This window comes from Bombus pascuorum, chromosome 2 (genome assembly GCF_905332965.1).
Source record: "Bombus pascuorum chromosome 2, iyBomPasc1.1, whole genome shotgun sequence".
NCBI lineage: Eukaryota > Metazoa > Arthropoda > Insecta > Hymenoptera > Apidae > Bombus > Bombus pascuorum.
The window spans coordinates 18,325,059-18,338,958 of NC_083489.1; the positions used below are offsets into that span (position 1 = coordinate 18,325,059).

The following is a 13,900-nucleotide window of genomic DNA, read 5'->3' on the forward strand; positions in this document are numbered from 1 at the left end:
AGAGGACACTTTGCGGTCAATTCTCGAATGGTACACGACTCGCCTCAGTATGGTGCTTCAAGATATCCTCTCCACAGTTGTAAATTGGCAAAGGTACCTCGTATGTACGATGGCACGGCAACACGCAGTTGAGAGACTCGAATCGTACTGGCTGTTGAGATGAGGCCCTTTTCCCCCACTCGTGAGCCCCCTTCGACTGGTTGCTTCTCCGCTCGCGTTAGACCCCCACTTCCCACATGCCACCGGACATTCTCCTCTCATCCCTCCCCGCGGTCTGCGACTTTGCTTCGCATCATTGTATCTTTGCCTTCTTTTTCACCTCTTTCGATGCTCCCGTGTGCTACGTCCTTTCTTCCTCCGCGCATGAACTTAACCCGAAGCTCCTAATGTATGTACTCGATCGTCGTGTGTACGCCACCTCCTCCACCACTTTGCCCCCTTCATAACCGTCCAGCACGTTTCTTTCCTCGCAGCAGCTTCTGATAGGTGTTCAACTGACATTGCAAGTGCAGCGTCACCGCCAGAGGCACAACTTCGTAGACAGCTGTGTCTTATTGTACATCCGTTCGTCCAGTGAATGGTTATCTAAGATCTCACCAGGCATTTTACTATTACGCCGCGTACGAGCGTGCCATGATTATTATAATGTATCCTTCGCAATTTTCAAGTCGCGCTAACGAGACCGCGTTACCACCGTTTAAGATAATGCAGCTATAAATTTATTTACCACTATCGGAGGAGTGAAAAACGATAACTGATCTTTTTGTTATCATCTCCATGAAAATTTTCGATTAGTTGAGGTTAGATAAGAGATGAAACGTAGCTCTTCGTAGTCTATTATTTTCTGTAAGTATCAAGTGAATTTGTATTATAATTTGATTATTTGCCAATCTTGTTTCCTCAAACATAACAAATTTAATTCAAACGCTCCAAACCTATAATACCTCAAATATATTTCAAAATTTATTTCAATTCTTAAAAGTACAATATACACAATTAAAAATATCTTTAACGACAGTTATAAAATAAGTGAAATTATTTATCATTGACCTTGACCATTTCGTAAATATATTTTTTCATTTTTATACCTTTTATGATTTTTAATATTGCATCAATATTTGTTTACATTTATCATATTAAAATATATACATTATAATGATTTATAACGTATTTTAAATTTTTATTTTAAATGTTACCTAAAGTAGAGAATAAAAGTAAGAGTGTAGGTAGTGGATACAGATGTCACTGAAGTTAATTGAACTAGTAATAGTGTTGTAAATTTAAGTTATATTTATTACACATATACCTTATAATACATAGATTATTTAGCAAACAATGGAAATTAATATTTTCAGGTTTGTGTTAACAAGACATATTTAATAAAATTTAATTGATACCTATCTCCACTATCTGTCCACTTATTTTTGTCCTCGGCTGTAGGTTTGCATTCAAGCTATATACAGACAATACGGGGCAGATCCGGAAGGCTATCTCGGAGTGAGTCGACATCAATTGTCGTCCTTTTGGTGAAATCAAAGATGCTTCGTAGCTTCTGCTATGTATATGTAAATAGTACGGAACAATCTCGTGGATCCACCTCGCATTGCCTGTAGATAGTTTAAAATAAAAGAAGTATCCTCAATGGAAATAAAAATAACTATGCACGCAACTGTAAGGGTATTTTCTGTGGTATTATCGCTAAAAGAAATAACTCAATATCCTGTAAGAACAACTAAAAGAATATTTAATTACAACCGACCCAATAACGGGACACATTTACACGTTGTTACCCGAGGTGAGAACAAGTGTTTGAGGCGCGTTTAATTTTAAATTAAATGCTGAAATAATCGGCAACATTCGGGTATGTACGGCCACGTTCGGCCAACCACGTGATGGTCATCAAGAAATATGGCGTGAAGTTGGCACGAAGATGGTTGTCGTGAGTTACGAAAGAGTAGACGATTTCTCGCGGGGAAGGCGCTTCCCAGTCGTCCGGAGAAGTGCCACATTCCTAATTTTTCTTTCAATCTAGCAACTGAGAAATAGTGCGATGGTATACGACATTAAATGGATCATACCGAAACTTCGAAATACGGGTAGCCTCTGGAACATCGCGAGTAGTATAACCTTTGTAGCAGTAGGAATTTTTTCTAAAATCATAATAGGTGAGTGACCATGCAAGCCGGTTTGTTAACTACAAGTTAGTACTATTTATTTTTGTATATCGATATATTAATTCGTTAGCAACTGTCTTAATTTACATTTATATATCGATATAATTCTCGATGTATTACAAATTTAACTATTTTATTATATCGACTCGTAGTATAAGTTGTGTGATCTATAGTTTATTGCTATAATTCATGCAAAAATATAAAAAATATTTAGATAAGTATATTTATTGATAAAAGATTGAAGCGTTTATAAAAAATGCCGGAGATGTTTCAGCGTGATATTAAGAAACGTTACTGATTTATATAATAAGTCATAAATAATTATATTCATTTTTTTTAATCACTATGATAATCATAGAACGAGTATGAGAACTTTATCAAGCATAGATTGCGTGTATAATTTATTTTCGTAAGCGTAGTAAAATTTTTAAAAACTATTTTTAATTTTCAATTGTTGAATAACAAATTTTTTATACGCGACATGTACTACAGATACAGCTTCTTTATAAAATACACTAATACAATTTATTAATTTAAAAGATTGATACATAAATTGTTATTTTATCAAATAATCGTTATCGGTCCATTTCGAACATAACGTATCGTTAAATTTCGTAACACGATATTACCATAAAAACGACCGTGATGAGAAAGTTTCCTAGAGTTCACCTTCTACGCATACTTACAGTTGAAATAAATTTTGCATCAATGATTGTAATTAAATTTAATATTTAATTTAAAACTGTCTTCTTTAATTTTTTAATTTAGAGCACATATTATAAATATAAATATGTATGTAAAAAGACTAATATCCATACATATACATGAATAGATTTGCAACAAGATCATGCAAAAAAAAAAAAAAAAAAACAGAATAAGAAAATATAGGTCCAAAATCTTGCGTGCAACAGGTATTTTTAATTATCTTATACACACTTCATTGTTATAGAATTGGACACGCATGTTTAATTTTCATGAAGTCACCAAAACTTTACATTTAAGTATTATTATTACTATTATACAGAAATGATAGCCATCATTTAACCTTAACATACTTACAAAATCTTTCTTTCTTCTATTGTTGTTTAATATGTTACTAACATTAGTTCTAAATAAATAGTACATTAATACTAAATTAATAACTCACATATATGTGATTACGCATGCATTTAATCAATGATCGTATTCATTTAACTGCAATTGGGTTTTAAGAACTACTTAGAGTTTGGATTGTTGTATGTAATTCCAGAAATAACGAAGTTGTATATAACGCGCCACTTTTATTTGTTTTGCGAAGATTTGGCGTTTCTAATTTCAGGGAGGGTCAGATACGCGTTACCGCCCGACAAAGGGCACAGGAAATCAGTCATTGGCTCTCGCTGGCCTTTCAGTGAGTACCACTGATTTACAACGAACTCGGCTTGATGTTGACTTAGCTACGTTACAATAAACTTCGGAAATTAAGCGCATTACTCAATTGGTTGGACGCGTAGCGCACCATACACGATCATGATCCCACCTTTCTCTCTCTCTCTCTCTCTCTCTCTCTCTCTCTCTCTCTCTCACTCACTCACTCACTCACTCACTCACACACACTTTCACTCTCTCACTCTCTCTCTTTCTGTCGCTCTTTCTCTGTGTGTTTAATTCTTCCCTTTCTTTTCCACTCAGTTTATATTCGTTTTAGTAATTTATTCGCGTGTGATAGTCATAATTTTACATAGTAATTTTACATAGTCACAGCTTCTCTTTCATTCATTATGACGTCCGTAATACTGAAACTTATATGCTTTTTAAATGTTAAGTGATTCTTGTTAGATAGTTGAAATGATTGCTTTTAATTGATAAATGTGTATGGAATGTCACTAGTATATAGAATTTAAACATAATAGTGCATGATTAATTTTTGAACATGGAGTTCTGTGCAGAGGTCATCTGTCGGTGTGTTCAAGAACTATCACTATAATGTTAGATTCATTAACTCACAAAAACATCGAGAATGTGAATTAGACTATATATATTTTTCATCTTCATTTTTTATAATACATATGCAAATTTTTCACTTTCACGCTATTATCGAAATATACAATCCGAGATCGATTTAGTACATGATTATAACCTTGAATGACCTTGTGTGGAGGTAATTGAACCTCTTTGAAAAGTGACAGTTACCATACAAAAGAAAAGATATAAAATATTTTCGAAATATTAAAGTGTCGTTCAGATAACCTTTCTCATTTTTTGCTGTGAACAATTTTTTATCACTCATTTTTAAATTTTCAAGGCAATCATATCAATTACTTTCACAGGGATCACCTCATCAAATTTCATTGTGTAATCAGTTTTCATAAGGATCGCAGTAGCGACATGGTTCTAAGGTTTCGATGAAAAGAATAATTATTTACGTGTCAGCAAAGCATGAGTAGCCGCTTTACTTAAAAGTTTTAGCACTAGCAATGATTTGCGAGCGAAAGATCACCGGTTCATTGAGCATACGCTTAAATAAAACCAATTCTATGCAAAATCCAGATGAAGTGTGTTTCACAATTCCTATGTATATATATGTAGTTGAAAATTAGGGAGGGGGAAACGAGGAATATCACAAAATGGCTTTATTGAGAAAATTAAGTTCTAATATTTTAGTCCACTAAAAAAGGAATAACATTCCACGAATTTACCTACATTACTCACAAAATGAAACTTAAATCTTACTTAGACCTCGTAAAAAATAATGATAAATAAGATATTAATTATTTTTATCCCTGTTTAGTTCCAATGCAGAGTGGCTATTCCCTGTTTTTAAGCAGTACACCAAATTTTTAACATTATCTTATGAGCACATTTAACACGTTCGTCGCCACGTCGCGCGTATCTATGCGACGGATATACTTCCGTGGGGGCCCCGTTCTCTTCTTATTCGAGTTAATTAAATATACGATATTATATATGGGATATACAACATAAAAATATTAAAAACACATTATACCATACTTTTTATTAATTTATATTCTGCATAATATATTACATTATCCTATATCGTATGGTATTCGTTAAAACATGTACGTCTCACAAGTATGCTTCTCGACTAAATGAAAGATCCGAGATATCTGCCATGAGATCCCTCGGAATACTCTAACTGGATAGCTTTTCGCTTTCCCCATTTCAGAAATAAATAATCTTTTCTTTATAATGAATCGAAGGCGATAAACGATGAATTCCTGCTTGTCGCTCTATTTACGTTCTGCGTACCAGTGGTTGGATTTGGGCCCCGCAGGAAACATAGCCGAATCACGCTGGGCGACGAACATGTTAAGTATAATCATTGTGATTAGATAGTTCTTGTCTCTCAGTCTCAGTTTTCAAACAAAATGTGTCATAAAATGGAAAATCACGAAAAATGGACAGTCCTCGTCTTTTCCCCTTACTCATCAATTATACACGGGAAATATACAAATTCTCAGTTAAATACACCCCTATAATCTCTCTTCCTGATATACGAATGAATTTATCAAAAAGTATTTTCTTTTTCGTTTTTACTGTTTAAGAATGGCTGAACAGAACGACGGTATACAACAAATACATCATCAATCGTGCGTTAAGCAAAAGACCGGAAAATGTGCCGCTCATTACGGTTTCGAATCATCACAGTTGTTTCGATGACCCTGGCATATGGGGTAAGTTTCTCGAATATGATTCAACAATTGCATCCCTTCGCATTGTACCGACTGTTATCTGTATTAAACATACAACAGTATTTTATCGATATTATTTCTTATCTCCATGTTTGGGCTTCGTTAGCAAATATTTTACTCCAAATATCGATTGACAAATCGCTATCGAGACAACCAAACAATAATTGAATGGCATGTATTTTTCCTTTTGTTATCTACTCAAAGTATACTTTACTGATGAAACAGTAAATAGAATGAAATGGATAATTTACTTCCTTACATTCTTCATGTGAATTAAATGACAGTTACTTTTTTTACAACAAAAGTATTTCTTTTATGTGTATGAAAAACAATATAGCGGAATATGCACATGCAACTTTTTTTCTAATAACCTTGAACAACCATTTCGATTTTACATAAATAATAGCATTCAAGCATTATGCACAGCTTGTGAGTTCTAAAACGTTTTATTTATTCATACTATTGATAAAATAGATTTCCTGTTTGACTAAATAATTTAGACAACGATAATAACAATACGCTATATCTATGAAAAATTTCATATTTATATTTTATTTGTTTCTAGAGTGCAGATGTTTATGTATCTATAGAAAATTTAAGTGTAATGTACACAGAATACAAATACTACAGTAAATCATAGAAAATGTTCAAAGTATAGTATTGATTATGATATTGGGTGGATGAGATGAGTCTTCGCTTAAGTTTTATTTTTTTTTTTTTTTTTTTGTGATATTCGAAAAAATATAAATTTGCATAAACATCTGCTTTCTATCTATGTCCATTATGTCAACAACCCCCTCTGTTGTTTTGTTAAACACCAATTATTTAGATCCACGTACATACCACATATGCATGTATACCTCACACATTACGCGAATTCCCCTCTTCCTGAAACATATATAATCTTTTCTTCCTCAGAATGACCATCGATAAGCGATCGAATGAAAAAATTTAAGACAGAAAAATCTCTGAACTCATTTAGCGACCCTGGGCCTGAAGAGTCTGATGAATCGACGTAAGATGAGGTGGTCGCTCGCGGCCCACGACATTTGTTTCACAAAGACCTGGCATTCGTACTTCTTTATGCTGGGCAAATGCATTCCTGTGATCAGAGGTGGCGGCGTGTATCAAGAAGCTATAGATTTCTGCATCGAAAAATTGGCAGCCGGTGATTGGGTTCACGTCTTTCCCGAAGGAAAAGTAAACATGTTTAAAGACAACATGAGGTTTGCGATTATCTTTTTCTACTCTTTATTCCATATTTTATTTTATTCTTCTTCATCGTCTTTTTTTTCTTACTTAATTATCACAGAATGACAAAAATATGATTTTACAAAATTTAATGTTCCACTGACGTGTTGTAGATTAAAGTGGGGTGTTGGAAGGTTAATATTGGAATCGCCAGTTACGCCACTGGTGATACCGATCTATCACCTTGGTATGGACGAAGTTCTTCCAAATGAGCCGCCGTACAGATTGAAAATTCGTAAAAAGGTCACCTTGAATTACGGTGAGCCAATAGATTTTACTGAGTTACTAGAACAATTGCGTGCATCGAAAGCAAGTGAAGTGGAAGCGAGGAAAGCGATTACGGATCGTATTCAGGAAGAACTAATAAAGTAAAGTGTCATTTTAAATCATAATAATATTTTATATTTATGGTAGTAATAATAATCTTTATATCTTTAATAACTAATTTTCTTTCTTTTTCAGACTAAAAACAATTACAGAAGAGCTTCATAAAAAGTCATGATGTTTAAACGGGGGACATTCTTATTGTCACCCCGATTAGCTTTAATTTGCCAAAAACAATAATACTTTAATTTTAACGTGACAATAGATGATATCCATGCTCGATTTTTAACTAAGGATATTCACCTATGGGCGATATATTAGTAACATATATGCAATCATGTAATGTAATGCATATATTGGGGCAGTAGTGATTTATTTTCTGTTCTTCTTTCTTTTTTTCTATTTTTGTAACAAAGAAAAAAGTGGAAAAAGAGAACATTATGCCATTTATACCTTTCGAGAGATTTTAATTTAAATACGAGTCGTGTTGACTTAAGAATGCCATATACGTTTCGCGGTTACATCATCGCATGCATAACAATGTATATATGTACGTACGTACACGGTAGGAAGCAATTGTCGTAATATATTACGTAAAAACTCGCAGCCGCTGTTTATAGAAAAAACTAACATAATCGCAAATTACGAAAGCTTGTGAAACATAACATTGAAACTGTGTCACTGTACTACATGTTATCGGTTTTCCCTTCATGCGACAACTTTTTTAATATCACTGAGCCTCATAATTTATGATACGATAACATAAGCGTGACACAATCTTTGTATGGTTCACCGAACTTATTTTGCATATATCAGGAAACTTTTGTATAATTCCACATAATTTGAATATAATTATATTGATAAAATAGAAAAAGAAAAATGATTTTGACGAAACAACAGAGATTAAGACAGATTTGATTCTAAACCCAACTTTTGTTGAATTTGTTGAACTTTGAAACGCTTAACCCTTGAACACAAACAAAATGAAATTGCAATCCTTACGATCTATCGTATATTTAGATAGCTATATGTACACACGTATATTTTTGATATTGTAAGAATTTACAGTATTTATATTAAAGACACTTCGAATGATAAAAGTACTGCGGAGATATGCATATTTTGTATTTATTAAATTTTCACTGTAAGTAGTAAAATATCTTCCAGAGGAAAACTATTTTCTGCGATCTATTATATTAAATGCAAGTATTATTCAAAATGTAGTGTGATAATTTTTTACGCCATTGTTTCGTTTTAATAAATTACTTTTCGTACTAGACCATATTGTTTAAGAAGAATTATGTAGAATATCATGACAACTATTACACGATAGTTATTAAGTAAATATTCCTCGCAAACAAATGATAATTCGATTTACTAATATATTTATTAGTACGTCTGAAAATCTCCAAATTATATAACTTACATTATCTTCTTTAATAAATATAGTATCTGTTTCGATTTATTTTTTATAGTTATAGATAAAACGAATATTTATATTACTCTATGAAGAATAGTATTTATAATTCAACATATACATTTAAGATAATTCAACAAATTACATTTAAGATTGATATTACATATGAAAAATTGTGACTACCTATATTACATCGCTTCGTTATGATATTCACAGATAGATCTTGTATATATATACTTATTTTTCCGCGACATATAGAAATATATATTACGCCGACATTCACCATTACGACATTACTATTTGTTCAATGGAAAGATCGGGTCTTGGCACATTTTCTCTCTCCGTAGAAACAAACGTGATTTCGATTCTACGAGCGACACAAGTAAAGCAACACACAATACTCACTTTTACAAGACGAATGGTATCTGTACATTAATTACGTTACACATATCATAAACTTGAAATAGACAGAACGGTATATAACACTAACGAGATAAAGTTTATGTGATACATGTAGATACTATCACTCTCGTCTTATCAATCATCGTTTTAATTTCCTTAGAGTCGAACAAGTAAGATATTAGATGTGATTCGATCGCGAGACTTAGATCGAAGCAAATATCCTTCATTTCTAGTTAAAATATAGATTATTTTATGAATAATATCAATAACTTTTTCGTTAATAGTTTTAAATATAATTAAAGGGAAAATAAATTTTCATTCATAGATAAAAATATAACACATAAAGAAACATTCTTTTTTAAAGGATATTTCTTATTTTAATTAATCTTTTACAATTTCGAATCCATTTTTGGACGGTGTTTAAAGAATAAAAAGTAAGAACAAATAATATTTAAATATTGCACAATTCTAGCAATAATTCATGCTGCTAAAATACATGAATAGAATTATTTTATACATGATTACTTGTAAATATACGATTTACAACTATCTATTCCTATGAAATATACATATTAAGATTCTACAGAATTGAAATATATATATGTACGTATATAGATCTCACAAGTATCGCGATCGAAATAAAATTATAAATATCTTCGCAATTTGATGAAAAAAATAGCATCCTTTTGGTATAGATTACTGTCATACAATTTCTTCTTTATTTCTGAATCAATATGATCACTCAGCACTATCTTCTTTCAATTATCTAACTCTATCACCTCAATGATATTCATTGGCAACTTTACGAAGACTAGTTTTATTGAAATTACAAATACTTCCTAGCAGAGCAGCTCGTTCATTGGTCAACTTTGAAACATTACTTGTATCAACAGGTGGTGGCTTCGGAGGTGGTGGTACAGTACTCTTAGCAGGAACTCCATCACTTTGCGGCACATCTATAGAACCTTTAGTTAAATAAATTGTAACTTTATATAAAGGTTACAACATCACTTGGATACATATCATTACACTACATTTAATTTTTATCAATTATACCATTAGCATTCAAATATATGTACTACACCTAATACCAGTTATCAGAATCAAATACAATCTATGATGCATAAATTTAAAAAAGAAGTACATACATTTCATTCAAGATGTATTCAAGCGATAATTAAAAGAAAAAATGCATGAATGTGAGCAATTAGTGTTTGTATGATCGTATGACCTACGTGAGAGAAATAAGCGTAGTATGCGCCATCAACTTTTGTGCCCAGCTAACGTAAAAATGAGGAAGATCGATTAATGTTAATTGTTAATGAATGTTATTGAAAAAGATAATCTGCAACTTACGCAGCGATGGCGGTGTTAAAGTTCCAACGCTGGTTGCTGTAGAAGTACTTGTAGGACTATCCGAGCGCTCTGGGCTTTTGCCGTTTACGTGTTTCATCCCATTCGCACTTAACTGATTTGCAGAACGTTGTTCTTGGGCCAATTTCTGTTCTTTCTTCTAAAAAAACAAATATATGAATTTTGTTACTTTGGAGGAACAGTTTAATGTGGTATTTAGATATATTAAAATATTTACTAGTTTTTGTTTTCGCTTTTTCATCTCTTCTTCCGAGCTCATCATTTCCTGAACTTTGACAAGTCTCTTTTGATGTCTTGCTACTTTCTGCTCGTCTTTTAATCTTTGTTCTGCTTTGTTCACTGCTTGCTGCAGAGCCTCCTTCAAATGACTACTTAATTTGAAGTGTGGTCGTTCCATGGAGCCAACAGCTAATACAGCATGTCTTGCTGACTCAAAGAATGGATGTTCTAATAAATGCGATACCGTTGGTAAATCTTGTTTTAGAGCTTCGGGTGCGAGTATCACTTCCAGCAAACTTTTTAAGGTTGCTTCACAATAAGGTAACTCAGAACACGTTGCTTCTAACAGTGGTCGTCCAAATGCCATTTCATATAATACATGTCCAAATGAATAAACATCTACTTGAGTCTATTAAAAGAAAAGATACATAAATATTTATTATATTAATATATTTATATGACATTTTCCGAAATGTAGGATATAATATACCGTAGCGTGAAGTTTACGCCTTTGCACAACATAAGGCCGATAAAATGCGGGTAAGCCTAACAGACCATTTTCTACATCCAGCAATTTCGCACATCTCTGAGACAAAAGAATATTTCCTGTATGTAAATGTCCATATGGTAGGCCCTTTTCGTGAAGAAATCCTAAAGCTTCCAAAATCTAGAACAGAAAAAATAAAATATATTTAGGTATAAAACTTATTCTTCCATGATCTTGATATAAAGTATTCATTTTCTAACCTGGTAACCATACATAGCAATTTCAGGCACTGTTAACGATTTGGTTTGTTTTGGGTTTCCATATTTCTTTATAAATGGTTGTTTCGGTTTAGTTACACACAAAATGTCACGTAATGTACCCGTTGGATAAAAATTTCTTATCATTAACGCTCCATTTTCCGTTACATGTTGATAAACGATTGGTTCTATATAATTATGTTTCAACGTCCCTAAACTTTTGAAAACTCCTTGCATATCTTTATCTTGCAGGTGTTTGTCTGGACCAAATTCTACCCATGCAAGCAGTAACTCTTGCTTGGGATTTTGACGATTTTTTACAGTATAATAATGCTTCCTCAACCGCCACCCCATATCAGGAATGGCCTTACAAACTTCAAAATTTGCATCACTGCGTAAAGCTAGTGACACCTGTTGCAGAGCTATTTCTGAATTTGGAAATTACTTATGAAATATACTATACACAATAAATTCATAATTTATAATACTATTGGACTTATTTTAATACTTAAATAAAATATTCCGTATATCTGCTTTTTATTTGTACATATGTACAACTTATTTTTAACTGCATTTATTATTATAATTAAATCATACCATGTAATGGTGCTGTGTAATTATCTGGATCTAAGAATTTTTTCATAGGGAGTGACGATGCCAATATAGGATTCATTAGTATATTGTTTAGGTAATTCTAAAAACAGATAAAAAAATAATAATAATAAAAAGATATTTAATAATAATAATTCTTTTATAACAAGACTAACCTGTAGGGCTAGTTGACGTTGAGCTATGAAGTCTGGTTCCATATTACCAATAATTTTCTTTGGAGGAAGTGCCAGGTCAATGCCTGATATTGATAAAGTTGCATTAAGTTGTACAAAGTCATTGTAGCGTCTACTAACTCTCCAAGATTTCTCTGGAAGTGGACCTCTTTGTGTTCTAATCACATATTCCTAAATAAACATAACACTATAATGTAAGTGTACAACTAATTTTGCAAGCCATTGTATATATGCGACCAATAAACAATAATTGAAGATAACAATAAGTTTGTACATTTAAGATTATAAGTCTCTTAAAATAAATACACAACCATGGGTCTAATTAATATTATGATAATCAATAATTCAAAAATATTTAGAAGAATGTGAAAAACTTACATTTAATCCCAAGATCAAATAAGAAGGCAACTTTATTTACTCAAGATTGATCAATAGTGTGTTAATTTCTAAAATTGCTTTATATATATGCCAAAAAACTAATTTATCATAATATTTCAGATATGCTTTTTATATGTAATGAACACTAAGTATCTATATACATTATCGTACACCATAAAATATATCATTCTCCTCAACACATTATAAATAAAAAATATTTGTTTTACCACATTAATTTAATTTATAGAGAAATAAATACATCAAAAGAAATATTTGATGTTTAAAGCAAAAGAACCATCGAGAACGTCTACGTAACAAACAATAATGACCGTCGTTAATTTAGCGACACAGGATTGGAGTGAACAGGCCGATGTGTATAAACTTCACCTTTTATCGAGTAAATGTCAAAATATACGCATTAAGCGTGCGCCGTACCGTGTGTCCGTCGATTGTTCTTGCATTTTCAATGACGCTCGTCAACTTCTCTGTATCATCTAGTAGCACTTTATTTGTATATCGCTTCTCAAATAAAGCCATTGATCATTAGTCCGACAGAATGCAGAGCCCGTGCGGGGCAAACTGCGTGTGTCTATCGTATAGTTTCCGTGAGTCGCCATACATGACGCGATTTTGATTCATTTCCACATTGGCGAACGTATTTTCACAGTTATCGTAAATGGGTCATTGCTACCGAGAAAGACACCAGTAATTAATATTCCATCGACGATCGATCGCAGATCAAATTTAACTAGCTCCCTTCTTTTTCAGTGTTTAACACCCATAATCTTTCACCATTTTATTATGTACATTTTCACAGTGATACCACGCGATCAGACGACCACTATAATAGACTCAAAGTTTCTATATCCCCCGTTTATTCTAATTAAATTGTACGGAAAAGTTGTTAAGTTTATTTTCAAATAAACATATATTACATTATGTTTAATTGATTAATAATGGCTATAAAATGTTACATTCCTTATAATAATGACAATTTATTGTATGTTACATATTATATGATATTATACAATAAAAAGAGAATATCCGATTGATTCATTCAGAGTGAAATTTATTCGCATAATAAACAATGATCGAACAAAATTATTTTTTATAATAGCATTGCAAAAAAGATAATAAAGC

General features: G+C 32.2%; 2 protein-coding genes across 6 annotated transcripts; one reads left to right on the plus strand and one right to left on the minus strand.

Annotated features, from left to right (window-relative positions):
* The first annotated feature begins 1,918 nt into the window (after window positions 1-1,918).
* LOC132916245 (tafazzin) lies at window positions 1,919-8,618 on the plus strand. Of its 2 annotated transcripts, XM_060976077.1 has the most exons (6): window positions 1,919-2,165; window positions 3,493-3,564; window positions 5,720-5,848; window positions 6,849-7,092; window positions 7,231-7,485; window positions 7,580-8,618. In XM_060976077.1, exons 1-6 carry the CDS (start codon window positions 2,051-2,053, stop codon window positions 7,617-7,619), a joined length of 855 nt encoding a protein of 284 aa, XP_060832060.1. In that variant the 5' UTR covers window positions 1,919-2,050; the 3' UTR covers window positions 7,620-8,618. The 2 variants fall into 2 exon arrangements, with proteins under 2 accessions (XP_060832060.1, XP_060832061.1); XM_060976078.1 differs by lacking the exon at window positions 3,493-3,564 and having other exon boundaries at window positions 1,923-2,165.
* Window positions 7,888-13,595, minus strand: LOC132916241 (PX domain-containing protein kinase-like protein). 4 transcript variants are annotated; one of them, XM_060976068.1, is made up of 9 exons: window positions 13,196-13,595; window positions 12,365-12,553; window positions 12,195-12,291; window positions 11,601-12,025; window positions 11,344-11,520; window positions 10,852-11,262; window positions 10,617-10,773; window positions 10,496-10,540; window positions 10,059-10,216 (listed from the first exon to the last, which is right to left on the minus strand). In XM_060976068.1, exons 1-8 carry the CDS (start codon window positions 13,295-13,297, stop codon window positions 10,524-10,526), a joined length of 1,575 nt encoding a protein of 524 aa, XP_060832051.1. In that variant the 5' UTR covers window positions 13,298-13,595; the 3' UTR covers window positions 10,059-10,216; window positions 10,496-10,523. The 4 variants fall into 4 exon arrangements, with proteins under 4 accessions (XP_060832049.1, XP_060832046.1, XP_060832051.1 ...); XM_060976067.1 differs by having other exon boundaries at window positions 10,059-10,225; XM_060976066.1 differs by lacking the exon at window positions 10,496-10,540 and having other exon boundaries at window positions 7,888-10,216; window positions 13,196-13,550.
* Between the last annotated feature and the right edge of the window lie 305 nt (window positions 13,596-13,900).